General features: G+C 51.8%; 1 protein-coding gene across 11 annotated transcripts in view; it reads left to right on the top strand.

Moving 5' to 3' along the window:
* ZFHX3 (zinc finger homeobox 3) overlaps positions 1–27,497 on the top strand; it is a 269,447-nt gene that overhangs the window by 217,336 nt on the left and 24,614 nt on the right. For 10 of the 11 annotated variants that reach the window (XM_054841176.1, XM_054841175.1, XM_054841174.1 and 7 more), the window contains 3 exons: positions 13,571–13,678; positions 25,428–25,561; positions 25,769–25,969. In XM_054841176.1, the coding sequence (XP_054697151.1) occupies positions 13,571–13,678; positions 25,428–25,561; positions 25,769–25,969 (443 nt within the window). The remainder of the gene's footprint in view (positions 1–13,570; positions 13,679–25,427; positions 25,562–25,768; positions 25,970–27,497) is intronic. The other variant, XM_054841185.1, reaches the window with a different exon arrangement.

The raw sequence follows: 27,497 nt of genomic DNA, 5'->3' as shown, positions 1-27,497 counted from the left end.
GCGGTGCTCCGAGCAGGGTTCTGGCAGCTGCTGCCAGCTGCTCTGGCCGTTGTCTTCCTTGGCCGGGCGACAGCAGCGCCATGGGGAGGGCGGCAAATGATTTGGGGCTGGGCTGCCTCATCCGTAACGGGGCACAACTTGTTTCCAGGCCAAACGCCGGCAGCCGGGGGTTTCTGGGGCAGCCCGGCCGGCGTGCTGCCTTCGGTGGCTCAGAGGTTGTGAGGTGCTGACCTGTGTGCAGGGAGGCAAAACGCCTGCGGTGGGGGGGGACGTGCCCCTGTGAGGCTGCGGGTCGGAGAGGGGCCTCGGGACGCTGCGGGGGCACTGGCCACTCTCCAGGAGCACAGCGGTGCCCGGAGGGATCCGGGCAGGAGGCGCAGGAGCAGCCCCGGCGAGGCACTGGGCAGCATCAGTCCCGCTATTCCGCTGTGGAGTTACCTTGCATTGTTAGATATTGACCCTGGGAGACCCCTTGTGGATTCCCTAATTGAAAATTAATACCAGATCAATGCCATGGGCAATTTGCATATTGATCATAAACAACTTCGAAGGCACCAAGTGTGTGTTGGATCAATAGAGCTCTCGAGCAGGCTGCAGTGGGAGAGCATCCCCCCCGCGCCGCGCTCTGGGAGAGGTTAATGCTTGGGAAGTTTGGTAACCGCTTCGTGCCGGCGGTGTTGGCGGCAGCTGTGCCGGTGATGCCACGGTGGGGGCAGCTTCTGCCAGACTGGAGTCGTAGCATCAAACTAACAACCTTTTTCTGTGATTCACTTTGGAAGGGGAACTAGGGAAAGTGGTTTTGTTTACTTGTTTATTTGTTTATTTTAACCCAAACGAATGAAGCCCAGAGGCGTCCCACGGTGACGGTGAAGCTGCCATGCCTCCTGGGCACACGGTTCACAGCCACGTTCAACTTCGTCCCTCCGTCCCTCCTCCCCTGTGATGTGCAGCCCGCTGCACTTATTTTAGATATGGGTTTCCAAGGGCAGGAGTGTTATTTTTTTCTGGGGACACCAGAAGAGAGCTCATCACTGATTTTTTTCTGGCATTTTTGTCCTGTATTTGCTTTTTGAGGGCAATATTTAGATTCCCTCTCTGTCTGCTTGAGACATTCACAGTTATTTCAGAATGGTCTTGAGTTGAAGGGAACAAATATTTCAGATCAAACTCCACTAAAAAACCCAAAAACTTCATCTGAAAATATAAAGAGCACCCTTGGAAGCCTTCCTTTAAAGACGGCCGTGCGTGAGCAGTAGAGATAAAGCGTGTGGATGGGCGCTGCTTCATCTGTCCACTCCCGAGCACGTGTGCCGGTCACGTGGAGTGGAGGCAACGCCGTGGGCCCCGGGAAACCGCGTCTGAATTGGCCATGAACCCGGAGTCACCCCCAGTTCGGGAGCAGAGGGGTAGGCAGGGCTGGGAACCCGCTTCCCAAAGTTGCTGCTTTTTTCAGAGCGGCACCGGCCGCTTGCGCGCAGCCGGCGGCTCCGGGAAGTCGCTGTGCATCTGATTAGCGCATTACCGAGCTTTCATTGACTCGGCTGCGCCGCGCTGATGAACTGAGGCTGGGGACAAGCGCTCGTAATTGAGAGAAATAAATTCTTATCACAGGCCTCTGCTGGAGCCGCCACCTGTGCGTGCGCCTTGGTCCAGGTTTCAGGAGCATTTCAAATCCCTGGAGCACCCGGCACGCCCTCGTTAGCGTTGGAGGAAGACGAGCATGGGGACTGCAGGCACCGAAGAGCGTCCCAGGGTGACCGACAGGCTCCGTCCTCCCAGCCCACCGGCCATTACCGGCCTGGTGCTGCCTAATTGCTTGGCCACAGGCTGGGCAGCTTGTGAGCCAGGAATACCTTCAGCGTCTCCTTGGGAGCCGCTCCGTGCTCTTCCCTTTTCCTTGGTCCTCTGCGTTTCACTCGGGCGTTAGAGCAGCCGTTCAGCACCCTCCGTCTTTATCTTAGGTTTGAAAGGCGAGTGAAAGATCCTTCCCTGATACATGATGGGGGACATGGATGTCATAGGGGACAGTGTTTTGTCTTGCTGCAAAAAATTAAGGATGAATATCTAGTTTCTTTGAAAAGAAATCCATCTCCTGTTTTAAATTAAAAGAAGAAAAAAAAAAAGTCCAGGGGTCGGCAGGGCTCTGCAGTTCGGATGCGGCGCAGAGATGTGATGGGTAGCCCTGCCTCCCAGCTCCAGAGAAGCTGTGTTCGGATTTCCTTGGCTGTTAGCAGCCCCCGTAATTTTGCCCGTTCTCTGGGCTGCGGAGCAGGCTGCCTCCGTTAACGCAGTGCTGGTGGTGGGGAGGTGAATGGAAAGGCTTCACTTGACATTCTCTGACCTCCCCGGTGCAGCTGAATACCGGAGAGTCAGGGCTGAGATTGCAGTCGCTTTCAATTACTCGAAGCCAAGAGAGGTGGAAAAAAGGGCCTGTTGGCTCCAGGAAGCTGAAATCTGCTGCTGCTGAAAGCTTGTTAGTACAAGGGGAAAAGCAATTACTGACATTCTGCCAGTGCCACTAACCCAAACCCGGGGAAGGGGCAGCTCGGCCCTCGGACGTGGCCATCTCTGCCTTGGTGGGTGATGTGGGGCTCCTCAAGTGTGTCCTCAAGGACAGCTCCGGGGCTGTAGCTGTGAGGTTTCTGGGTCTCCGCTGACGGTTCTTGTCAGCGGGCGTTTGCTGTGCATACGAGAGCTTGCGTACGTTATCTGCTGCCTCTTCTGCACCAGCCCACGTCATGTTTGGTATCGGAGCGCTCTGCCCGGGGCTGGCGCAGGGGCAGGGTAAAGGTGTGGAGGGGATGCTCACGGGCCGTGACCTGGCAGGGCTGAGAACAGACCTCTGCGTTTGGGGGGCTGCCACGGCCCCTGTCCTTCAGCAGAGGGGTGAGACTGTGGCCGTTCACATCAAGAAGCTTTGGTATTGGCAACTTTCTATCAGTCTGATTTTGACGTCTGGCTAACCTGTGGAGGTAGCGCACTTCTGGTGACCAAAGTGCTGAGAACCCTCAACTGGCTGAGTTGGCGTTGTCTCTATCTAGACCTGCTGGGAGTATCTGCTCTGTCCTTCTCGGGGGTCCCAGGGGATGCTCCTTGACTTTTTGCTTTGAAGTCCCCTTAAAAGCCAGCAAGAGTCTCTGCAGAAATGTCTTTGGCAATTTAAGAGGTCGCCACCACCAGCTCCACATCCCGCCTCTGCAGCACAGTTGCACTTCGCATCTGCTTCGGCAGAAAGTTCCCCTTCGTTCCCTGAGTCCGGCGGTCCAGGCAGCCCTGCCGACTCCCTCCCCTGCATCCACGACCTGCGCTGCCTCGCGGGAAGCTGCACACCCTGGTTATCCTCTTTTATTTTCTATTATACGTATTATTTATGGCCATTTATGATTTCCCATGTTCATATATATTGTTGGTTCCTAGAAATAAGCTCCAGGAAGAGCCCGGCGACACGACACCACAGCCACTATTACTGCAGTCTAGTCAAGAACGAACCGACCAGACCACACGCTTCAGACCCATTTGGACTCATTCCCTGTGCAAAGCGTCCTCAGAGACATTTGCTTAGAAGCATTGATCATTTTTTCCCATTCCTCCTAACGCAAAACTTTCCTCACCAGGGACAAGGAATGCGGATCTGCCGCAGACCCCCATGCCACGGCCGCCAAGCGGCAAGCTGGTCGTGCCCCCCTGCTGCCGTGTCAGCCCCACCACTCTCCCTTAGCTGCCCTTTGTCCGTGTCTGTACCTTATGGTGCAACACATTGCAAGGATATTTTAATTGTCCCTAAACCAGGGCACTGTAATTATGGTTTTCCTAAGTTTTTAGCTAAGCTTAAAAGAACTCCAAACACGCTGAGGCTGGGAAACACTTGGGGAGGGGGAGAAAGAGGGTCAGCAGCACATTAATTAACTTCTCCTTGGAGCAATACCGTGGAGAGTAAGAACAGAGGAGGAGTTGGAGGAGTTGTATATTAAAAAAACTAACCAGAAAAGGGACATTTTAGTGTGTGATTTCAGTATGGTTTATGATGACGTTACAGGGCAGAGTTAAGGTTGTTGGGAGCACTCCTGTGCATATCCAACCCTTAAGGCTAAGCATGAATTAATTATAGCTCATTTTTGTTGTAGTTACAATGTTCTTGAGATGTACCTTGTCCCAGAGTTGTTGAAGTTAGCTCTAAGTTCTGCTTTGCTTTAGCACTGGTTCCGTTTGTGAATCTGAAACGTTTTTCTGGAGTGAGCTTATTCAGCGTCAGCACAAAGCACCCCTCCCTTTGACCACCGCGCTCCACTCACGTTGCCAGCTGAGGACGTGTGGATGCGCAGCACCAACACATTTTCTGAAAGGCGGAATGTGAATTTCCTGAAGCGCCTTGGCCTCTCTGAAAACACGTGCTTGTGTCTGCACGGTTGCAGCAGGTCACCAAAGCCGCTTCCCAGCACGGCTGAGCCTGGCCCGGGCGATGCCGCGCCGCTGAGGATGCAGGGAGCCTGGAACGGGGCAGCACCGTCGGCATCTCTGAAAAAGCGCCGTTTTCTGCTTCGGCAGTTTCACTGTTTTTAGCAGAGGGAAACTGAGCCAGGGGAGGGGGCGGCTGCCGGGGAGGAGGTGCGAGGAGGGAGGTGAGCAGGCGGAGAGGAGGGGTGAGACCAGAGGACGAGAAGTGGGCGGTGGGGCAGGGGTGCTGGTGGGGAGCAGACCTCTTCAGAGGGGCAAGTAACCGATGAGCACGGCGCGGTGTTGACGTGCTGGCTGTGGGCTGGCTGGGGAGGCGGCTGCCGGAGAGGCCATCTCGAGGGTCCCTGGCCGCACCCGGGGTGTCTGGTCCCAGTAAGGACCCCCGTGGGGTGGGGAGTCGTCTGCTGTGGGCCAGGGCTGCTGCTGGTCCTTCGTTCACAGACCTTGGGCTGGGCACCGTGCTCCTCGTCCCCCGACAGCCTTTGCTGCGCTCCTGCCTCGTCACCTCTGCCACCCCATCTCCTCCGGCCTTTCCTCCCCACTGGTCCCCTTTGTCTCGTAACCCTCCTGCAGGTCCCCACGCTGGGGACCACGCTGTCCTCTCCCTGCAGACCTGAAGCTGGAGATGGGTTTTCTTTTGTTTTGTTGTTTCATCTGTGTTTGTGTTTTTGCATGAGTCTCCTTTCCAGCTGATTCCGGTTTGGAGCTAGGTTAAACTGTGCAAAATACTGTTTAAAAGAAAAAAAGAAAGGAACTTGTCAAGATGCATTTGTTAGATCACGTTTAAAATGAAATAGAATTGAAGGTAGTTTTTGTCCAAAGAAGGGGGGGCTGAAAAGCCGTCAAGCCGCAGGAGAAAGCCCCTCCTTTGTTGTCCTCCTGACATTGAAGTGTAATTTTTCATGGTTATTTGGACTGGAAAATGGGGGGAAAGGGAGAGATGGGCTTGCGATTATTTCCCATAAATGACAACACAATCACATCACGCTCCACTACAAACATGCTCAAGGAATTTGCCTTTTTTTTACATTTCATGTGTGAAAATAACAGCAACCTTTCTAGTTCTGCTGAAATTCAAGTGGACAAATCCCTGTTGGGTTCCATCGCCTTAAAATTTAGCCCAGTTCACAAAAAAAATGGACAGCCTTGTTCGGAGGGACAGGGAGGAGTCGGTGCCCTCTCAGGGAAGGGGTTCTTGGACTCCATTGCCTTTGCACGGAGACACCGGCGGTATCTCTAGCGACTGTGAGATGGGACCAGCTCGTTGTGGGCTTGTTCGTGCAGAGCTGTGTTCTGCTGTCGCTGTTTTCTGTGGGACAAGGCTCTGCCCGATTTTCCAGGGAGGTGAAGGTTTCCAGAGCAGTCGGGGCCTTTCCCAGACTTGTTCCCTGCAGGTCTGAGATCCAGACCCGTTGAAGCGGATGGGACTCTGCACCCGCAGAGCTGACGGCAGTGACTGCGCGCTGCCGCGCAGACGGGCTTCGACTTTCTGCTTGGTGTCCTACTCCTCTTTCTTTGGAAAAGATGGTGGCAGGTTTCACCACCACTGGCTTCTATTTTTCTAAGACAGAAATGGTTCTTTCTTCTGGTACCTGGTTTTCATAACATTATTCTGTTTCCTAGCGCTGCTGCATTCTGTTACCCAAAGGCCAAGGCTGAAGGTCGCATGATTTTATCAGTTCCCCGCCTGCCCCCGACCATGGGCACTTCTCAGCCATGTGGGGCCCAGAAGTGGGGCCTCTGCCTGGAGCTGGTAAATCAGATAAAGTGACTGAATGCAAAAATAATAACTGTATTAGCAAAAGCATTCATATTTTGGAAGAAAAGATGCTAATGTCTGGCAGAGGGTCATCTCATTTCTGTTTGAGCAAGAAGCTTGTTTGGGAGATAACCAGAGACCTGGCTGCTGTTGGAGGATTTTCAGATCTGTTCAAGGAAACCGGCCAAAAATTCTGAATTTTTTCTTCGGAGCAGAAAGCAAAGGAATAGGAGCTAAAAGTTCACAAACAGCCCTTTTGCTGTTGAATTTCTTGTTTTATTTATCTGAACGCTTGCCTCTATAGTTAACTGCACAAAAGCCAGATAAACTTTCCCTGCCTTGAGAAGATAGGCAACTGAGGACGGCTTTATCAGCTGGGGGAACGTTCAAAGTCAGCATTTTCTTTTTTGTCAATGAAAGCAGCACAGATATGCTCTGACCATGCTCTGAAACAGGGCCATCTTGGAAATTAGTGTCATCAATCCAAGATACATGTAGGATTATTACTGTTTTTCTGCAGCCTTTTGTCAGATGATAGGACTTGCCTACCAGCTTTTGCGTCGGGGTTAGAGTCCACGGTATTCCTCTCGTAACCTGTGCCTGGTGCTTTCTTTTCACTGCTTGGAGTCCTGCTTTTCCTTTTGGGAAAATGATAGGAATAAACAAGTTTATGTAGAGTAATCCAGTTAGGAACTAGCGCAGAGTGTATTTGTGCATATATATGCATCCTGAATCTGAGCTGCAAGGGCAGTGACTGCCTGGTAGCCAAGGTTACCTTAGGAGACGTGCCCCAGATGAGCTTGAGCCGGGTGAGAAATACAAGACAGCAGAAAACCCTCTGAAAATGGATTTACCTACATTTCCATGTGGATGGATTGTCTCATCTTCAAATGCAAATAGCCTGCAAGTCAGGGAGAGGTGGAAAACATTTTTTTTTCTGTTGGGCTGGTCACAAACAAACAAATAGTGGAATTGTTTCCAGGGTGTTGCTCTGTGTCCTGACCCCTGCCAGCTTCTCTTCTCCCGCGGAACTGTTCCAAGGCTGTGCTCTCACTCACATTTCAGCAAGTTGAAGGGCGGGCAGCTGCGGGGTTTGCCATCGCTCTGTTCCATTGTGGGCCACCGACGGCTTCAGCAGCCCACGTGGCTGCTCACCTGCAGCCGTGTGAGCTAAACGCGTCCCCTGGCAGGGTGAGTGTTCAGAAATGCAAGTGGCAAAGGAAGAAAACAATAGACAAGGCACTGTTTGCTCCTCCGGCGTAGGAAGCTTTGCGTGCCCCGAACACGAATGGTGCCACTGGCTGGAGCCCACCAGCACTCACGACCGTCGCCAACAGTTCAGAGACCCCACAGCCTGGTGGGGAGCCGCTGGTGGGAGCCGGGAAGATGCGCGCTGTTGCCACAGCAGAGGTTTGCCGGTGGCCGGGGCAGTGCCCTACCTCCTGCTAACGCTTCTGCGGGGCGCCCGGTACGGGTGCCTGCTCCGAGCCCTGCGGGGAGATGCCACCTCGTGCATGCGGCTGCAGCAGCAGGTCAGACGGGCTCTGGAACGCGTGCGTCCTCCTGCGCCGGGGGCACTGGCTGGCGTTAGACCTCCTTCCCTGGCCCTGCCTTTACTCTGTTCCCACAGCCAAGTGTGCCTGGCCGTGGGTATGGTGTGAGGGGGGACAACCCTCCTGTGCCTCTTCCCTGTCGGGGTGAGCGACCCTTTCTGAGTCAGCGTCGTAATCCTACGTGGGCGCAGTTTTGGGGAGAGCTGAACAAAAGCCGCTGTTGAGACGAGCAGCAGCAGACGATGCCCAGTGGCCCTGGCACAGCTCAGGGCAGCTGAGCTCCTCATCGACTTCCCGGGGGCCAGGAGGGCACCGACCCCCCATGGACCACCTGAAGGCCCTCCTGCTTCCGTGGGGACCCAGACCACGGCACGTCTCCTCCCAGGGCCTGGGACCTCACGTTTAAACTAGTTTACAGCATTTGAACTTCTGAAACACGCTGGGCCGCAGTGCGGTGGTGTGACCCCGGCATTAGCGGGGGAACCTGCCCCTCGCCAGCCAGCAGCTCGCGGGGAGCCGGCACAGCCGTGCCAGCACGCGTGTCTGTGCATGTGCAGCCGTGCAGCTGACTGCACACAGGCCATCGCTGTCACCTCTCCTGACAGCGTCAGCTTGCAGAAGTCAGCCAGGTCTCAATCTTGTCTTTCTGCAGGCTTTTTTGGCTACTTATCCTGAAAAAGGGACTATCAGGGATTCTTTTTGTTTCAAAGGAGAGACCCTGTGTACAATTAAAACTTGTTTCTGGTAAACCTCATTCCAGGAAAGATGAGCTTTTAACAAAAGGCTTTTGACAGCTGCAGGGTATTTCATTTTTTTAATGCCGAATGAAAAATCAATACATTTTTCTAGGTTATACATATTCAGAACAGGCTTGATATTTCCATTATAATGGAAAATGGGTGTCTGCACATCTCGCCTGTCAGAGCTGCACCACCGCATTTTCCAAGCCACTGCTAAATATTTCAAACCTGATTTGATTGTGGTTCATGACAGCTAATGTTTCTCAGCTCTTGAGCCTGCCGGAGGGTGGGGAGGCAAGTGCACGCTCTTTCTCTCCCGTCCCTACATTTCCGCCACCCCTGAAATGCCCCTTATCCCTTCGGATAAGAGATCTGGGTTTGTTAAGGAAAATCCAGCTGAGAGAAGGAGGGGTGAGAGAGCTCTTGGGCTGTTCAAGCTGGCCTGGATCCAGTCCGGATTTGCTGACTTCTCCCCTCAAACTTTCTGGGTTTTGAAAGAGGCAGAAATGCAGCAGCGTGATCCTGTGCAATGGTGTGTGGGGATTCGGGCACGTTTTCAGTTGCAACTAAGTCAGAGATTCCCTGACATCTGCAGATGTTCGACAGTCATGATTTTCCAGACTGTTCTCCCTCTCTTTATCCCCCCCCCCGCATAGTAAATGGTTTAATTTTAAATTAAAAGGAAATGCCACTGTCTAAAATGATTTATTCATGAAGGAAGAAAAGAACTCTTTCTAAGATTTTGCATGGGGCAGACTTTGTACGATGGAAGAGCAGGCTCCTTGGACTCCAGGTGCCCCGCAGTTCCACTTGCTTGCTCTTGGTATTGACCTGAACCCCGGTGGTTGGAAAATTCCTTTAAGGAAGTTTATTAATAAAGCATCATGGCCTTGTGGATGACACTGCAGCACTGGGACCCATGGGCAGGTTGCATTGTTTGTATTTCAGTGGGACGCGATCCCCTCCGTGCAAATCTCACAGCAGCAGCTCTTGAACCTGCCCTGGCGAGCTCCCCGCAGAGGGTGAAGCCCACCTACCCTTCGTGAGCTGATAGACCCCATGTAGTTGGAGTTTCTGGAAACCAAGGACACCAGTCTAGCACCTGCATCCTCTGGGCATGGGCTGCAAGAGCATCTCTGGCCTTCCAGAGCCCCCTGTTAAGGTTCCCAGGTTGGGAGTCCAGCCCATCGCCTCCTGCAAAGCATCCTCTGTGGCAGACCTCCACGCCTCTGGGTTCAGCACCCCCGCCACGCTCTCCGAAAGAGAGAGCTCCTGGTTAGAGCCCTTGACTGGCAGAGACTCCCAGTGTACTGCCAAAATACTGCAGGGACTTGTCACCCTCTGGGCAGCAGCCCTGATTGGGACACTTCTTAGGATGTTCGGTTTTAAGCCGAGTACCTTTTTAACCCCAAAATGACTGGTGGACTTTTTATCAATTTCCTTAAGGAAAAGACACTCGAGCCGTTAGGTGAATGAGTCCTGGCAAACAGCATGTACGGCCTCAAGGAGGGATGGTCATGGTGGTTTGGGAATAAATTCCCAACGTCTTGCTGACCACGGCCTCGTTCAGCCATTGGGAGCTGCTCACGAGATAGCCTTCCCACCCGGTGCGGCTCAGTCCTATGGGGCTCTTCAGCCATTGAGTAAAAGGCGGTGGTCAGCTCTGCTCAGACGCAGCATGGGAACAGCGTGGCATCAGGATTTGCAGACAATTAAAATGGAAGCTCAAAAGCTCCTTGTTGCGTGTGCAGCAGATTGAGGAGACAAGCAGACCTTTCCCTACCAGATGTGATGCTGGCCTTGTCCTCTCAGAAGGATGCCCCACAGAAATGCAGGAGGATGGATGGTTGGGTGCCATTCGCACATGCATTTGCTACCCAGACCTGCCATTGCGCCTCGGAGCTGCCACTGCGACGGAGCAGCCGCAGAGCTGTCATCAGAGCGTGGGTGCAAATCTTTCAGGAGCAGGAGCTCTGCTGCCTTTTATTTCCAGTGTTGGAGGATCTCATTGTTAGAAGCTGGGTCAGATCACGTGCTCGTGCCCTGCGTGCAGTCTGTTGGAGGCTGGTTCTCGGCGGTTCAAAGCCCTCCGCAGCGCACGTGGCCAGCTGAAGGGTGGTGTGGCTGAGGACGCTCTCGCGACCGTCCCTGGGGTCAGCCTAAACACTGCCGGCTGTGAGACAAGTTAGGCTGAGTGTAGTGAGCAGAGTTGCATCCAGCCTTCCAAAAAATTCTGCTGGAAGAGGATCACAAGGCAGCCAGGAGTTAACGCTTCCCCTTCCCTGAGTCTCGGCGCCAGGCGGCTGTGTCCCGGGGTCTGCTGGTGCAGGGAGCTCCCCGGGTGTGCGGGGGAGAGGAGCAGGAGGATGGTGCTCGGCAAAGGCCCCAGGAGCGAGCGGCCAAGTAAGGATGGTACCAGGGCCTTTCCCAGCTGATTCGGAGCCTCCCTGGGCAGATGCGTCTTCTACTCTCTTCCCCTCCTGTCCTGCTTTAAGAAAACACTCTTCAGAAAAAATCCGCTCAGGCCAGGGTGGGGGGAAGGGTTTGAAGCACGCATATGGTTTTTGGAGCCCGCCTGCCCAGTACAGAGGTGTTTGAGCCAAGGAGGCAGATCTCGTGCTCCGAGAGCCCTCTCCAGGGCCGGGGCTCGGTGGGCGCTTGGTGCGGGCGTCTGCCGGGGGGTGGCCGGGGCTGGTGGTGGGACGGGCTGTGCCAGCGAGCGCGAGGGGCTGCAGGCCCAGCGGGGCAGGAGGGCTCGCTGTTTGTAGCCTCGGTTTTTAATCATTTTCTACCGTTATTGGTATTCATAGCTCACATTTTTCCGGTTACTGTCAGCCTGGGCTTTCATCCATTTTAAAGAGCTATTTTTTCCCTTGTTGATGATGATGATGGTATAAAGACAGATGGTGTAACTGCTTATGAATGTCCTATTTTATTCCCCTCGAACCAGACAGTGCACTTGAAGACGTGTATTATTTCCACATGCTCAGGTTAGAGCCCAGACAGCGTCTGAGCCCGGCAGCCGGCTCGCCCTTCCTCTTCCTCCCATGCCGATGCTGACACCTCCGGGTCGCAGCCGGGAGTGCCGGCGCGCCGGGCACCCTTTGTTGTTCGGCCGGGCCGGGGCCGGGGCCGGGGGCCGGGGGCCGCCCCCAGCCCGGAGCGGAGCCCGCTCCCCCCCCCCCCCCCGGCCGGGGCTGGGGCTGCGGGGGGCTGCGGGGGGCTGCGGGCGGAGGGGTGCGATGTGCTGCGGGCAGTGGGGTGCGGGGGGCTGCGGGGGGGCCGGCTCTCTGTCCGGGGACCTGGCCCCGGGGGAGCGCCTGGGCCGGCAGAGGCAGCGGGGTGTCCGGAGAGAGGGTCTCGATGAAGGTTAAAGCAAAGATTTGAAGAAAATAATAAAAGCCCCTTAATGAAGGTTTCTAATAAAACCAGCTAAAGCCTGCTCGCTATCTTGCCCTGCATGGCAGCGTTTTGAAGGCAGCAAGGTGGTTTGGGGACTGGGGGTGGTTTGCTGTTTTTTCTCGCCAGGGCGGGAAATATTTGGGAATTTTAATTTCTGAAACGTGGACCCAGCTGCTGAGCTCACAGCCCTTCTCTCCAGCAAACTTGAGCACTCGTCTCACAAGGCAGACTGCTCATCTCGCCCCTGCACCAGTAATTTGTATCTTCCCACGTGTTAGGTGCCTTTGCCTAGCGGTGCCACCCATCACACCTCTTATTCTGGGGTCCTGTTTTCCCAGGCAAAGAACACTGGGGTCCCTGCAGCTCTCAAGAGTTTCCAGCTTTTAAAAGAGTGAAGGAGGGGTAGAGTATAAATCACAGTGCTTCCACTTAATATCAGCGCTGATCTCTGGATGCTTTTACAAGTTCCTCCCTGATTTAAGTTGTCACATTCTCAAAGGGCACAGCTGAGTATCTGCAATCTCCTAATATATATTTTTAATCCCGATTTCTAGCCCTGTCTTTGTTGGGGGGGGGTGGGGGGTGGTGCTTTAACTGGCTACGTAGTTCAGTCAAAACCTCAGGATAGCCTAAGATTTACCATGACCATATAATGCAAGTTAAAATTATGAACTATCCTGCCTAAAAGAGGATATAATGGCTTAAAAGTACCCTTTCTTCCCAGTGTTGATGTAGCCCCCGTCAATTACATGGTAGCTGTCGAGCTGCACGCACTATACATAAATACCCAAGATATTAGATGATAATGTGGCTGTTATACCCTGGTGTAAGAGGTCTGCAGCGGCAGTATCTCGCTCCCAGTATCCCACCTGACCAGGGTGCCTCTGCGTGCAGCTGCACCATGCCGTGTCGACACGCTCCGTGCCGCTGGCCTCGGCACGAGGGTGTTTTGGTTAACGGGTGGGGCAGTGGCACTTTGTGTTTTGTTCTGAGCTTTCAGCGCTTCGCTTCACTGAGTGTTTTTTCTCCTTCATGCCTTTGCACCTGTATGATAGTGCCTGTGTGCTCAGACTCTTCCCATGAGTGGGCCGAAAACGAGACACCGCCCCCCTGCAGCTCCCTCCTGTGCCTCGTGTCAGGGCCACGTCCGCAGGAGACAGGCTGCTCCTTTGCTTTGTCCAAGCGGAAGTGAGTGGTGGTGGTGGTGGTTCTGCAGGGAACTTGGGGGTCTCAGTGACTGGGGTCAGTACTACGCAGTGCCATTCATTCCGAGGAGCTTGAGATGGGGATGAGGAGGAAGGCTGAGGCTGAAGGTGCTGGAGGCTCCAGTCAGTCCCTGATGCCTCTCTAATCCATGGTGTGGTTAGGTAGAACCTTCTCATACCAGGCAAATGTTTTACTGTTCATTACACCGCAGGGGAGGTCAGTAGCTATAAGTGATAGAAGTAGGTGAGATTCTTCATTTCATCTCTCACTTTTTTTCCCTCTGTAGTTTTTCTCTTGACCAGCTGGCAGGTAGTGTTGGGAGAACGCTGGGTGACGTTGATATCTGCCGCCCAACACTTGAGCTTCGCCGTTGGCTGTTGCTCTGTTGCTCAATGGCAGTTACTTGCTCTTCTGTTTTGACTTCCATTTTTATGTTACCTTTTTTTTTGTTTCAGAAGAATCCACTGAAGATGTGGAAGGGCCCAGTGAAACAGCCGGTGATGCTGAAGAGCCTGCCAAGGAACAAGAGAGTGGAGGGGACAAGGACCAGACTAAATGGACAGGTGGGTTTTGGTCCCTCTTTTTGTTTAAACACAGGAAAGGAGAGCGTGGTCTGCAAAACTTTCCTTAAATAACTGTGCCACATATCACTGGCAGCATGACCTAAGAGTCGTCCTCTGTGAAGTCTTTGGGCGTAGCTTCGTGACACACTTGCGTAGTTTGAGCCGTGGTAGATCGTGCGTACCCGTTCCCAGCCCTGGGCTCGCGCTGAGGCCCTGGATCAGACCGCGCCAGTGCTCAGCGCTGCTGGACCTGACCCGGGCAGTGGGAATTGGCAACTGGAAGGGGAGGAGGGAGAAGGGGACAGCCTCTTCTGGCAGCAGCCAGCACTCAGGGTGGGTTAAGCATACCATGAAACCCCACCCTGTGTCGTTAAGACTGTTAGCCTACTTTTTCATCATGGTCCTGGCTCTGGTAGCAAGCTTTTGATGCAGAATGGCAGAGCAGAGAGGCAGACCCTGTGCTTGTGCTCTGTTCGCTGCTCACTGTCTGCTGCAGCCATGACATCCTGAAATGGAAACTGCAGATGCACAACAACACGTTGCTGCAGTGGAATCTGAAAGGTTTCTCTTTGCATGATGCTTAGATGGATTAATTATGAAGGTATTAGGTTACTCTGTCTTTCCCAGAAGGTGGTTGCTATCTTGCAGAGGTGAGTGGGAGGAATCTTTTATATATTCCTTGTCTTTGAGCAGAAAGCAGCTGCAAGATTGTCCTGCTCTGGAGTGGGCCATTCCCCTCCTCAGCTGGCACTTGCTGCGTGCATCAGCGTAGGTGTGGAAGCGGAGGTGCTGGAGGTGGTACTCATGTTCCTTGACCCAGGACGGAGCAGTTCTGACTCCGGTAGCCCAGCTGGTTTGCAGACTAGGGTTGCTTGGTATGATGCCTCTCTCAGTCTGCACAGAGACCCATCTTCCAGGCAGCCTGCTCCTGCTGTGTTTGCTGTTGCCTCTTAGTGAGCCGCAGCCAAAGAGATATTTTGGCTTACGCAGTCTTCAAAAGGATGAAATGTGGTCTTTCACCTCGATAGTTTTAATCTCGACCATTGAAGATGTGTCCAAACTGGTGAAGAAAGCAATCTGTGCTTTAATGCTTGTTGAAGCTCATGTTCTCAGTCTAGACTGCACTCACTGAGGTTGCTCTGTACGTCGTTCCACATCACAGACCCATTCTTCAACCCAGAGATGCAGGTTTTGCTTGGCTGTAGGAAATTTTTAGTCTCTTGTTGTGTGGGATTGTGTGATCCTAAGCAAGAGCACACTTCAGGAAGCGTCACAGAAAGGTGTAAGTATTGTATATTTACTGAATCTCTAAAGGGTAAGGAGGGCCCTTTGTCCAAACCTGATGCACTTACAAAAGCTGATCTGTGTGAAAAGATCATATGTTAAAACATGTAAGGAAAAATGAAGAACCTGGGTTTTCAACCCTTTACTGTCCAGAAACTCCACATTTGGGTGGCTTTATTTCTTCATCCTGCTGGTGAAACTCCTAACCCCATTTTGGTGTTTGTCAGTCAAAGAGCAGATGAGAAATGGGCAGCTTCTTGAGTCGTCAAAGGACAGCACACAGAGGATACGCAGACTAGGTACGTGAGCCCAGAGAGCTCTGGACGAGCCGTGTCCAGAGCCGTTGCAAGGCTGAAGAGTACAGCCTCAGCGAGATGTGCACATGTGCTGTTGTTGAATTCAGGTCCTGCTTTCAAACATGTAACAACATTACCCCTGAACTTTAAAGCAAAAAAAATGTTATCTGCTGTTTGTGTACAGTGGATATGCAGAACAGGTACCACACCTCGGTCTTGTATTGTTTTGGTTTTCAAGGTCCCTTGAGGAACATGGCTATGTTGCCATGTCCTTCTGGACCTCAGGCACGGACAGGAGTGGAAACTGAGGTTATTCATGGCAACCACAGAAGAGCAGTGTCCACACGTACAGGAATATCAGAACGCCACGGTGCAAACTGAGGTGTAACCAGGGAGGGAAACGGGCAGTATGAGGAAGCACTCACTTGCTGTAAGAGGGGACTGCAAGAAAAGAGCTGGTCTGCAGCTCAGCCTGCTGGGAAGGCTATCAACCACGACGTCAAGAAAGCTGCAGAGCATAAAGCCGCCTTTGCGTTCGTCTTCACTAAACAGACCGACGGTGAGGGACCAGAGCAGCCCCTCTCAGCAGCCTGTGCGGAGAGCTCGTCCTCCAGCTGTGAGGGAAGAGGCTGCGAAGTGCTTAGGCTAAATGTTGTCACGTCCCCGACCTGTTGCGTCGTACCTGGGTGTCGTGAGAAAGTAGGTGAAGCATCCTCAGGCCTGTCGGCTGCTCTCTCTTGTGAATTTACAGAAAACAGGGTGCCGCGAGGGGACAGACACGGTGCTTATCTTTGACTAAAGGAGTAGCTGGGGAACCGCACACCTGCCAGCTCCATTTGCCCCAGATTTTCCTGGGAATTGACCAAACAACTGTTTGTAAGTACTGACGGGAAGATAATGAGATGAGTAACAGTCGACACGCATTTGTCAAGAACAAATCATGTCAACACGACCCAATTTCCTTCTGTGTGAAGAAGGTCTTGTTTGCAGTCGGTATTTTGTATCTTCTCCTTAGGAAGACTTTTGACGCTGCTTTTCAGGACAGTTTCAAAACGAAGCTCGAGCATTATGGTGTAGGTGAAACTATTACAGAATGGGTGTGTTTCCGCAGTGCTGGAAAGCTTCCTCTGGAAGATTGTGTCCATTTCTGAGCTTGGGGTGTGAGGAGAGCTCAGGAGAAATTTCAGAAAGCCCAAAGAGCACGAACGATCCAGAAGAGAGCACGGTCTGCATAGCCTCAGCTGTGAGGAGAAAATGGAATGAACGGACTTAGTTGTCCCAAAAAAGAGGGGAGGACAAGATAAGTCTTCTTGTGCATAAAATGCTTCTGAAAGGAAGGAAATCATTTGTTCTCCGTGCTCAGGATATAGACAACGAGAAGTAACGGGCTTAAATTGCTGGGAGAGAGGTTGAGGTTAGATAGTAAATAAATAAAAAGTTCTCCTGGTACAGCTTGTGAAGCACTGGAGTAGATTTTCTGGGAAGGTTCCTCAGAGGTCTTTCAAGAAGACCAGACGAGCTGCTGTCGGGAATGAAGTAGGCACAGTTTACCCTGCTTTGGATGGACCGGCTGACCTTCGGAGGTGCCTCTGAGCCCTGCAATTCTGTGAAAGTGGGAGATAGGTGAGAAAGAAGTGCAGGCTCAAAGCCAATAAATAGTGTGTTGAAGTGGAGGTTGATAGACCTGTTTTCCGTTCATCGTGCTGCAATTTGATCATTACGTTCCTTAGCAATTTACTCACCTTTGGTGCCTCAGTTTCTTAACTGCGCACTGGGTGATTATTTCTTCCACTTTCTTAAAGGTTGTGAGATCTCTAATGAAATGTCGAGTACGTCTCCCAAGCTCCCTCTGCACAGCGGCGCGAGCGATGAGGCAGGGTCGTTTGACTGCTCTACGGCACACACGTCCGCACGTGGCAGGCTGCTCCGGTGTCGGTGTTAGCACTGAAAGGAAAAACTTCTCTGCTTTCGTTGTAAATTTGTCAAAATGTCTCGGCTGCAAAATAAATTTATCGATTCGTTGTTTGGTTTATTTTAAAATGGGATAATCTTAAGCAGAAAGATTTTTTTAGGTAATACTTTCCCTTAAAATATACATGTGGAAAACTCCATCCCAAATAAGGATTCATTTTACCTTGGTTTTCACATACATCTTTGTGGCTCCTAAAAGATGTCTGGAAAGCAGCAGTGCCGTCTGCTTCCAGCGGAGCTCCCACTGCCTCTGTTCCCCTTGAGCCCGGACAAGCAGCAGTGCTGCACGGGCACTAACACACTTCTGTGACTCCTAAAATCCCGCGTGGAGAGAAAAGGGCTGATGTTCCCCGTTTAGAGACGGGACCTGTTTGCTTTCTCTTTTTCCTCTCTCTTCAGCAGTGGGATTAAGCAGCTCCCAAGCGCCGTTCGGTGCAGGCCCCTCACACCAGAGCTGCCTCTGCCCTGCCTGCTCCGGAGCCGTCCACCGCCGTGCTGGAGAAGGAAGATGCTCTTTGCCTGATGGCTGAGCTTTAGAAATTATCTCATCGTGACTAACATGAGATTTATCGCAAGCAAACCAGCAAGGAGGAAAGAAACCGTGGCTATTCCCAACTCCATTTTTAAGGCAGGATGTGAATGATTAATATTCAGCGCATTGGTTTCCAGCTAAAGCCTGAATCAGACCGGGATAGATTTGTACAAGACTTTTGAGATCTGGGGTGGGGCTTATATGTATTTTCTGACTAGAGAGAAGCACTTCATCTGCAGTGACCCAGCTAGGAAAGAGACTTACTTAATGCACTGTCAGTTGTATAGATGTAGAATATCAGGGGTTTTTCCACAAAAACAAGAAACAAACTCTACTTAAAATATAGATTGAAATGAAATATTTCTAGAGGACTAGCCTGAAGGGCTTTTATTTTTTTTAATGATTTTTTTTTTTTTAATCCATGATGCTCACCTAACACAGAGCAATTAGTGCAATGGAGCGTCCCTGATTCGAATCCGTGGTAGATTGCTATTAAAGGAGGTATTAATGGGCTGCTGAGAGCTGGGAAATTGTTGCAGAAAAGTGTGTTTATGGAGTATGGTGCTGGCAGGCATGATTTCAATCGGATTTGACATGTTTAACATAAATGTATACTGCACAGCTCCTGCAGTTTATGAATAATTCCTACAGGCCCACTGCCTTTCTAATTACTGAAATTGAAAAAAACAGGTCAGGCACATCCTGACGGAAATCTATTACTGCCCCTCCCCCCCGCTGCCGCTTTTTTCTGTTTTTTTAATATATGGCGTTTGTTGAGCACTTAATGGCTGGGATGTTCTGCGGCCAGAGTAGAGACGGAGGCGAGAGCGGGCTGGGAGGAGGGGGACGAAGTGCGCGATGGAGCCACTCTCGACCCTGGCTTCTGTCTGAAGGAAACCTAGGAGAGGGGATGGGACAGCACGCTGTAATTCTGCTTTTTTCCTGGGGATTTACAAAGCGCAAAAGGCTCCCATGTGCCACCTCAAGCCCAGGAAAGCGGCTGTGCCGGGTGCCCCCGTGCCACAGCTCGCCGGGGACGCTGGGTGGGAGCGGGGTGCCTGGCTCCCGGCAGCGTCCGCAGGTGCTGGTTTCTGGTCTGTGTGGGGCGAAGGGCGGGCGATGGCCCAGCCGTGGCTCTGGGAGGACCCTCCGGGCTCAGCCTGCTGCCTGGAGCCAGCCACGGGCGCTGCTCCGAGCTGGGCCCCAGAGCTTCCCCGGTCACCCTCTGCACAGCGTCCTGGCCTGGCTCTGCCCAGTCCTGGCCCCTCCGCTCCCCTGGGGCGGTTGGGCCCGGCCACACGCGCGGCATCTTGGAGTCTTCCTCACGCTCAGCCTGATCGTTTCTGTGACTTTTTTTGAGCTTTCTGTTTATACCTAGCGAAGTATGGCTACTGAAAAAATAAAAAGCAGCAAAATTACCAATCTGGCCCAAGTGGAGCAGTTGTTGACTCCTAGCTGGAAGAAATGGTCCCGCGTGCCCCCAGGCCGGAGCCAGCAGTGGTCACACGCTGAAACCCGCCGGTGCGGCAGTCTCTGCTGTGCAGGACGTGCAGGAGCGCGGCGGGGCCGTCCCGGCAGCAGTGCTGGGTGAATTGCTGTGCTGCAGCAGAGCCTGTCCGACTGTTTTCAGATACGTTTCATGCACGTTCTTTGGCGAGCAGGTCTCTGCCGATGTCTCTGCTGTCTCCACTCTCCGTATTCGCTCTTTCCTCACCCGCAGTTTCAGCTCACCAGGTAGCTGTGTGCTGCCCGGCAGTGGTGGTGATCCCTTACTGCTGGTTTTAAGGGGTTAGCAGAATTACCATTGTTTAGACCATCTCCCAAGCTCAACACATTGATTTAATAAATTAGTTGATATGGACTGTCATGGTAGGTTAGTTGAAATATTTATTCAATTGAATTGGACAATAATATTCGCACAGATTGATAACTGGCTCAAGAACCATATGAGATAGGTAAATATAAAAAATGATTGCTTGTTTCCTTTCAGCCACTTTGTAATTTAAAAAAACCCAAGGTTTCCCATGGTTCTGAAGACATAATCTTAGACACCATTACTGGAAGAAAAGGTGCAGTGCTTTAGGGTACCACTTTGCAAAGGTGGTGTCATGCTGTGCACAAGATGGGATGATTTCCTACGTACCCCATATTTCCTTCTGCCCAGCACAAGTCTCTCTTCAGCTCGGAGTGGCAAAGAGGGAGCTGTCGGTCCCGGGGCAGGGAAGCCTCTCAGCTTTGGTCCAGGCCTTTTCTTTCGGGTATGTTTACCAGAACGGTTTGCTAGTCGAGTGCCAAGTTCAGCTACTGCTGCGGTCACTGCCACGTGCGTGTCTGAGCGCCCGGACCCTCGTCCCAGCGTGCCAGCATGGCAGGGCCGCCTGCAGCTGCATTGCTCAGCAACTCTCCTGCTCCTTCTCGTAACCTTTGGGATTGATCCGTAACTTTGTGCTGTTTCTCCCGTATCTCTTGCCCAGCCTGCACGGGTCATTTTCTCTCCCCTGGCACCTTCGCTCTTGGTTGACAGCACAGCACCGTGTTAGAGGGAGATGAGCTGATCTGTGGGGCCACGGGGAGGATCTGTGCTGCTCGTGATGGCAAGCGGAGCGCTGCCTCCACGTGCCCCTTCTGCTGCCTGGCATCTCACCGCGACGATTTCTGGGTGCTCTGTGCATGGCAGAAATGTCTGGTGGCGACTGGGGCTTCTGGGTGCTGTAATATGAATATTTAATAGTAATTCAGTTGTTCATACTCACTGCAGGCTGGAAGGTATGACACAGCATTAGAAAAACAAATTATTTGACCATTTTCAGGGCCACATTTCTGAAAGGCAGCAATAAAGGTCTGGGTACAAAAGTGCGCTTGCAAATCTCTGTGTATTTACTTCTGTCTATCATGCGATCACGTTATTTATCAAATACAGAGTTGAAAAAATACTGTAGAGCAACAGGCAATATACAGGCCTGTTAGTATGGCTACAACATCTTATTAGAACGAATGGTACCTTCAGGGAATAAGGAATGTAAACAGACGGTGTTTCAGAAAGAAACATTCAACCATATATTATTAAGACACGAGGTAACAAGGGGCAGCGCTGTAGCCGTGTTGTACGCCCGGTGCCCTTTCAGGGAGGCCTGAGCGGGGCTCTGCCCGCTTCTCAGTCACCGCAGGCTCTCGGAGGAGTCACCCTCCCGGAGTTACTCTTGCTGTATTAACAGGAATTGTCTGTTTCTGCGGGATAGCAGTTGTCTGCCAGAGAGGCTGAGGTTGCACCTCCGTGCTGGGCTCCTGAGCTGCTGTTAATGGAACTGCGCAGGTCGGTCTGGACCACGGGGCCTGGCCTTGCCCGTCACCCGCGTGGAGGCTGCGTGAGCGTAAAACAGATAAAACAGTCCGCTCCAGCCCGAGGATTTCGGGAGGAAAACCGCAGCCGTTTTAAGGATGCTCCTGCACAAGACCCGTGCAGGGGTGACGGCTGCCGTGGCATTTCCCGCTGCAGGCATGGCAGGCAGGTCGGTCGGGTCCGAGGGCTCGTGATGCTGAGTAATTGCTCCAGGAAAACGTCAGGGAAGGTCTGAGGAGGGAGCACCACCAAATATGGAATTTTATTTTCCATCAGGCAGTGAAAACACAGTTCCCCGGTCCCGCTGAAAACTTTTTCCCAGGCCGGCTGCTGAACTTACTAGGAAGGGAGTTTTTCTCTAGGCTGGGGGCGGGGAGGGTGTTGGTTTTAAATCAATGGAGATAGCAGAAACCCCACTGTAAATTTCTAGGGCAAGTGGCAAGCTGGTTTACGGAATGCAGGGAGATGAGAACCTCTGGCTTACGGAAAGCAGCATGAATTAATAATCATTTAATTGGCTTCTCCATTATGTTGCTGGGTCGGGAGATGGAAGTTTAGATGAAGGGGCTGTCAGTGGTACTTTAGCTAAAAGAACCTGATGGCTGGGGGTGGGTGGCGACTCCCTTCCCACCAGGATGGAGAGCAGGCAGCTTTGGGGACCCGTGCTGGTTTTGCCTCTGGACCTAGCGAAGGAAAGGATCCTCACTTCCAAGGCAGCGTCCCAGCTCACCTCTGAAATAACGCCTGGGAGGATTTCTCCTCCTCCTCTGAAAAGCAGAAGCTGCTGAGGAAGAGCGAGAAGACAAATAGGTCTCTGAGAAGTGTGGTGGCGGGCCAGCACGCCTGCAGCAGCGCTGTCCCGTTACACTTGGCTTTCGGGTACATTTGTTGAGAAACGCAGATTTTTCTCGGCAAATCTGAACTAAATCTTTGTAAAGAGTCAAAATGATAAAAGTACTAACAGATACATAGTCGTACATCATATTGAAACCAGATTCCTTTTTCTTCCCTGCAAGGCCCGGACCTGTAAGCGTGATGCTGGATGTGGCTAGGGCGCAGGCATTGTGCTCCACCTTCTCTGGTGCTGAGCTGCCGTTCGGGGCCGAGGCCCTTTTGACATTTTCAGCCGAGACATTCTGTCCCATCCACCCTGCGCAGACACGAAGGTCCCGCGCAGCTGCCGGAGAGCTCTGCAGCAGGCGCCGAGCTGCGCGTCCTCATTTCTCCAGGCAGAAGGGAGTTCTTACTTCCTCTGATCTGTGATGTGGACTGAATGTGTCACTTGGTCTGTTTGGCTGTTTATCAACAATAAACTTTGGTCTTGGTGTTAAAATTCCCCCTCGAGCTGTCAACTCAAAAAATAATACTTAGAACAAATATTCAGTATGCATTTTTCAGAACGCTGCAACAAACCAGTCATTCTGGGGTCTGGACAATCATTAAGAATTCTGAAGGATTAAAGTTATGGGTTGGATGGAGTGCATTTAATAAAATTGCGCACTTTGGAGATGGTACATAAAAGTAAATTTTAATTGCCTTTTACTTTTCCCTAATTCTAAGCTTCCCAGTAGAAAGGAAATAAGAAAATACCCTGTCATGACTCCAGAGGTTCCAGCTAGTGTTCAGCAGCTATGGGGTAGCTGACAGTTGGGTTGCTGAATTTAGTCACTGCATCTGAAAACATGACACCCGTGAGCTGCTAGAAGCGCTGCACAGTGAAGTCGGTGGCGGAGGGTGAGGACCAGGGCCTGAGCTCCTGGTGCCTCGCTGTGCCAGTGCAGATCCCACCGCCGGGGAGGACACCAGGGGTTTTGTAAGTGTCCAGAGCTCACCTGGGTTTATTAATGCAATTCTGTAGGTATTTCGTGGTTCTCACTCTGTTGCCAAAACTGAAAGCGTTGCCATCCTTTATTTGGGAAGGCGACCCATATACATGAGCAGAGGTTTCTCCGGTCATCCCTTTTCCTCACTTGCGTCTCCTGCCCTGCTTGCAGACCGGCAGCGCTGGCACAGCTCACAGCAGCACCCATTGATGGTTTGCCGAGCAGATGACACCCAAAGGTTTGAAGTGGCAGTTGACAGATACGGATCCCAGAGAAACCATGCCCGGACCATGCAGGAGACATGGTCACCATCCAGGGCAGAGAAGTCTAAGGGGACCCAAAGTCATGGCTGGTGGTGTCGTCCCAGCCTGGTGCAGGGCTGCAGTAGAGCTTGCATGGCTGTGTTACCATGCTGGCAGACCCAGGGTCTCCAGATGTTGGTGCTCACGCCTGACTGCTAGACTGGGGCTGACACTTCCGTGTCTGAGGTCACACCGAGGAGTGGACGATGTCAACAGCAATTAGCCTCCTTACCAGGGCCACTCACATCACACCAGGCTCAGGCAAGGCATTTTAAGGCCGGGTGGTCCTCCACCCGCCACGTTGCTGGCTCTCAGTGGTGGTCTCTGCGCCCCAAACCCACCGGGAGGGACCATTTCCACAGCGGAGGAGCAGCGCAGGTGGGTCTGGGGTGGTGCCATGTTTCTCATGTTCCAAGCACATTTTATGAGTAGAAAGTAAGGGAGGCCAGCTTTGGTCCTGTAGACATCTTTAATGACTTTCCAGTTGTGAGCCCCAGGGAAGGTCTCAGGTTCAGGCAAAGGATCCACCTGAGCAGCAGCCCATTGTTCTGCGCAGGGGGCAGAGTCAGCTCTGCGTTGGTGTCCGTAAGTCGGCCCTGACACCGCAGACTTGTTTTACACAAAGAAACTCTAGGTTTGGACGTTTCTGTGGAGTTGGCAGCACAGCGAGGTCCGGTGGTTTTGGGTTCAGGTCCAGCCTGGACTTCAGGTCCGTGCATGAGGCTCTGTAACCAGCCAGGGCTGAAGTACCAGGGTGCAGCAGGGCAGCGCTGCGGGGAAGGAAGTCAAAGCAGGCTTTGGCGTGGCCAGGGAGAAATTCTGTAGTACCAGAGCTCCTCTGATCCCTGCCTCCCTCTGACAGTACGGTTATCTATTTGCAATACCTGTTTTCCCTCTCCTGGAAGTTAATTTGCCTCTATTTAACTGAAGGCTTAGAGCTGGGGTCTGGCAGGGAAGGCAGTTAGAAATGGGGATGGTGTTCCTGTGGTACCTGTGGAGATACAGCTCGTGCCGGTGAGCGGAAGGATCTTTGAGGAGGAAGCAGTTTACTTGGATCTTGCTCTGACGGCATCTTCTGAAACAAGGAGTAGACACCAGCGGATTCACAAAGAGAAAAAGAGACAAGGGGAAGAGTATGGGGGGACCGGTCTAAGAATGCTACAGTGCCTTGTTAATCGGCAGCCGATCCATCATATTAAATATCCAGCTGTCATATATTACCTTTCAAGTGAAAATGAATAACTCCCATTAAGGGCGAAATGGGTTTGAAGTCGATTCGAGACAGATTAAAGTACTGTTATGAATGTGTGTTCGGGGAGGAGGAGACGGGGGCTGTGTATAATATACTTGTCCTTACAGTTTTTAAATAATAGATGTCCCACAAATTTATGTACTGCAGGCTGCCAGGGTTCGGGGGAGGGGTAAAGGTCAGGGATGTGCTTCTCGGAGCGCCTCGACTTGCAGAGGGCTCTGCTGTTGACTTCTGGGCTCGTTTGCCTTTTTCTGTTTTGCCGAAATAAAACCACCTTTCCTCAGCTTGTTACGGTGTGAGATTGCCCGGGTCCCACCCCAGCACCGGCTGTAGGCTGGGTTTCTGCCACTGAGATTTTGGTGGGACCGCTTGCTGGAAGCACCCTCAGATGTACGCTCGTCCCCGAGGCGACGGGCCGAGCTGGCCGGTGCCATCCTGGCAGCGGCCGCTGCTTCCAGCACAGAGTGCGAGTCAGTTGAGTGGACGGCCACACCTTCCAGCTGTCCCCAAGGCAAACGTGTTCCAGAGTGTTCGTATGCAAAACGTCCCAGGTGAGCTAGGAGTACGAGTTCTGCTTTGTCGTGTCAGTCCAGCTGCTGATGGAGATGACACGTTGGCCTTCACATCTGGCCGAGCATTTGCGTGTCCGACGCAAGCACCGGACAAGACTCCCCTGTACCTAGCGGGCTGTAAGCAGTCCACAGAAATAGCTGGGATTTCACTGCTTCTAACTACAAATGACACGGTTCCCTTACTGCGGAAGATAATCAAGAATGAACTTTTTTTGGCCAGACATGCTTTGTAGGACATAAGTTAGTCCACAAACTCATCCTCCTCCAACTCCTTGGTATGTGTTTCAACGAGCAGTGGCAGAGTAAATGGAAATACTGTCTTTGTCCAACTTAAGCCTCTTTGGGGATGTCCTGATACAAATCTCTCTTTGTTGCAGCACCAGCCAGCCAGGCAGAGAAGGAGCTGACAGAGCCTCCAGCATCCTCTAAACGAATATCCTTTCCCAGCAGCTCTGAGTCGCCTCTCTCCTTTAAATGGTCAAAAACTTCAGAGGAGACCAAATCAGAGCAGGTAAGGAAGAAGAACCCAGCTTTTTGTGCATCTACAAGCAGGTAATTTGTTTCATATGTGCCAAAAGCAAAGAATAAAATAGGAGAAGGAGGATGAAAGGCGGTAACTGGTGGTAGGAGAAGGCATCGAATTATTAAAGTCTAGCTGTAAGGAAAGAGGAAAGCAGCAGCTGTAACAATTGCGTGATTCATTTGTCTTGCTCTGCAGATGTATCAGTGTCCATATTGCAAGTACAGTAACACAGACGTGAATCGACTGCGGGTGCACGCCATGACCCAGCACTCAGTGCAGCCCATGCTCCGCTGCCCGCTCTGCCAGGACATGCTGAACAACAAGATCCATTTGCAGCTGCACCTCACCCATCTGCACAGCGTGTCACCTGACTGTGTCGAGAAACTCATCATGACGGTAGGTGGCTGCGTGGTCAAGCACGTCTGCTGCCTTCCTAGCAAAGATGAAGAGTAAAGGGATGGCCTGACCTGCACGGGCTAACTTTGCTGTAGTGGGCAGCTCCATCATCTGGCAGGGCTCTGTCATCTAGGGTTTTCCTTGCATGCTTTGTCTGCAGAGACTGTATTGTCCGTGCCTGAGCACTGTGGAAACTGGCAATGTTGCAGTGTTGAGTAATTTCTCCGTGAAGAGATTAGAGTAAATACGATTTCCTTTAACTGCCGAGGTCATTGCATGGGATCGCATTTTGCACAGAAGCTTCTGGGAGATGCAGTAGCTGATGGGCTGTGCTGCTCCTGATGCAGAGGGAAAGCGCTCGTGTGTTGATGAGCGCTTCCCAAGAAGGACAGCCAGGGTGATTAAGGTAACATTACAGGAAATTAGATGCCAAGTTTCTGCTTAAAATATGATTTTAGGAACCAATAGAGTAACTTCTCTTGGCGGTCTCATCTCATGGAGAGGAGACAGTCCTACTGTGCAGCCCATGTTCTTCGCTTCATTCATTTAATGAGGTTCGTTGTTATGGTTGTATGAGATGAGTTGGATCTGTTACTTCTGTCAGGGATCGCCCCATCGAAAATTACAATGCTTTTGTTGTGTAACTTCCCTTTTTCCCGGGTAACCTGAACAAGCAAGGCATACGCTGCCATTGGCCCAAGGGCGGTGGAACCTTACAGGACTGTTGAATACTAGAGATACTGTTTCAAGTGCTATTTTTAAGATGTTTTGAAATGCCTGGTTTTAAATTAAGATTTAAGCATAGGCAGTTAAAATTCTCTGAAATAGGAAGTTACCACTGAGGCCTGGAGTGAAAGTTCACTAGGTAAAGTCAACCATCTTCACGCAGAGTTCAAAACTTGTAACAACTCTCAAGCTGTTTGTCAAACGGCTTTGTGCCTGTGCATGAGTTGTGATTGCTATTGCAATATTCTGATGGGGAGCAGAAACTTCAGACAGCAGGTTGTGGTTCAGCACAAACGTGTTTGCACCAGGCTCTTGTTCTGCCCTGCATCCTTGTTTTAGCACCTAGCATGAGAATCCTTCTCCAACACTGTCTTCAAGGAATTGAAATTTGTCTGACTTGAGAGCTAGTGCTTGGTGAGAAGTAGCAAATTAACAGTGCAGTGTTTAAGTTCTCATTTGTGAGACCTGGGTTTGTGCTCTGGCTTGCTTTACCCCAGAGCCGCTGACCGAGCTCTCTCTGTTGCTGGCGTACGTGTGGAGTCGTGTGTGCAGCTGCTGATCCTTTTCTGCGAGACTTGTACGTGCTGTCGCGGTGCAGAAACGCTCATAAAGGCTTACCCCGCTCTCCAGCGCTCAGGCACTTGCTTCAGTAACTAACATTTTCAGTCCCAGAATGTTTGGGTCATGAATTCCCTTTTCATAGGTTTCACATGAGTGTGCCTTTCCATTTGCTAGTGTCAGTTTAAGATACAGGTAGAATAAATAAGGCACATTTTCAAAAACCCTTCTGAATTCACAAATG

The sequence above is a fragment of the Grus americana genome, chromosome 13 (assembly GCF_028858705.1).
Source record: "Grus americana isolate bGruAme1 chromosome 13, bGruAme1.mat, whole genome shotgun sequence".
Lineage (NCBI taxonomy): Eukaryota > Metazoa > Chordata > Aves > Gruiformes > Gruidae > Grus > Grus americana.
This window is presented reverse-complemented; position numbering and strand designations above follow the sequence as displayed.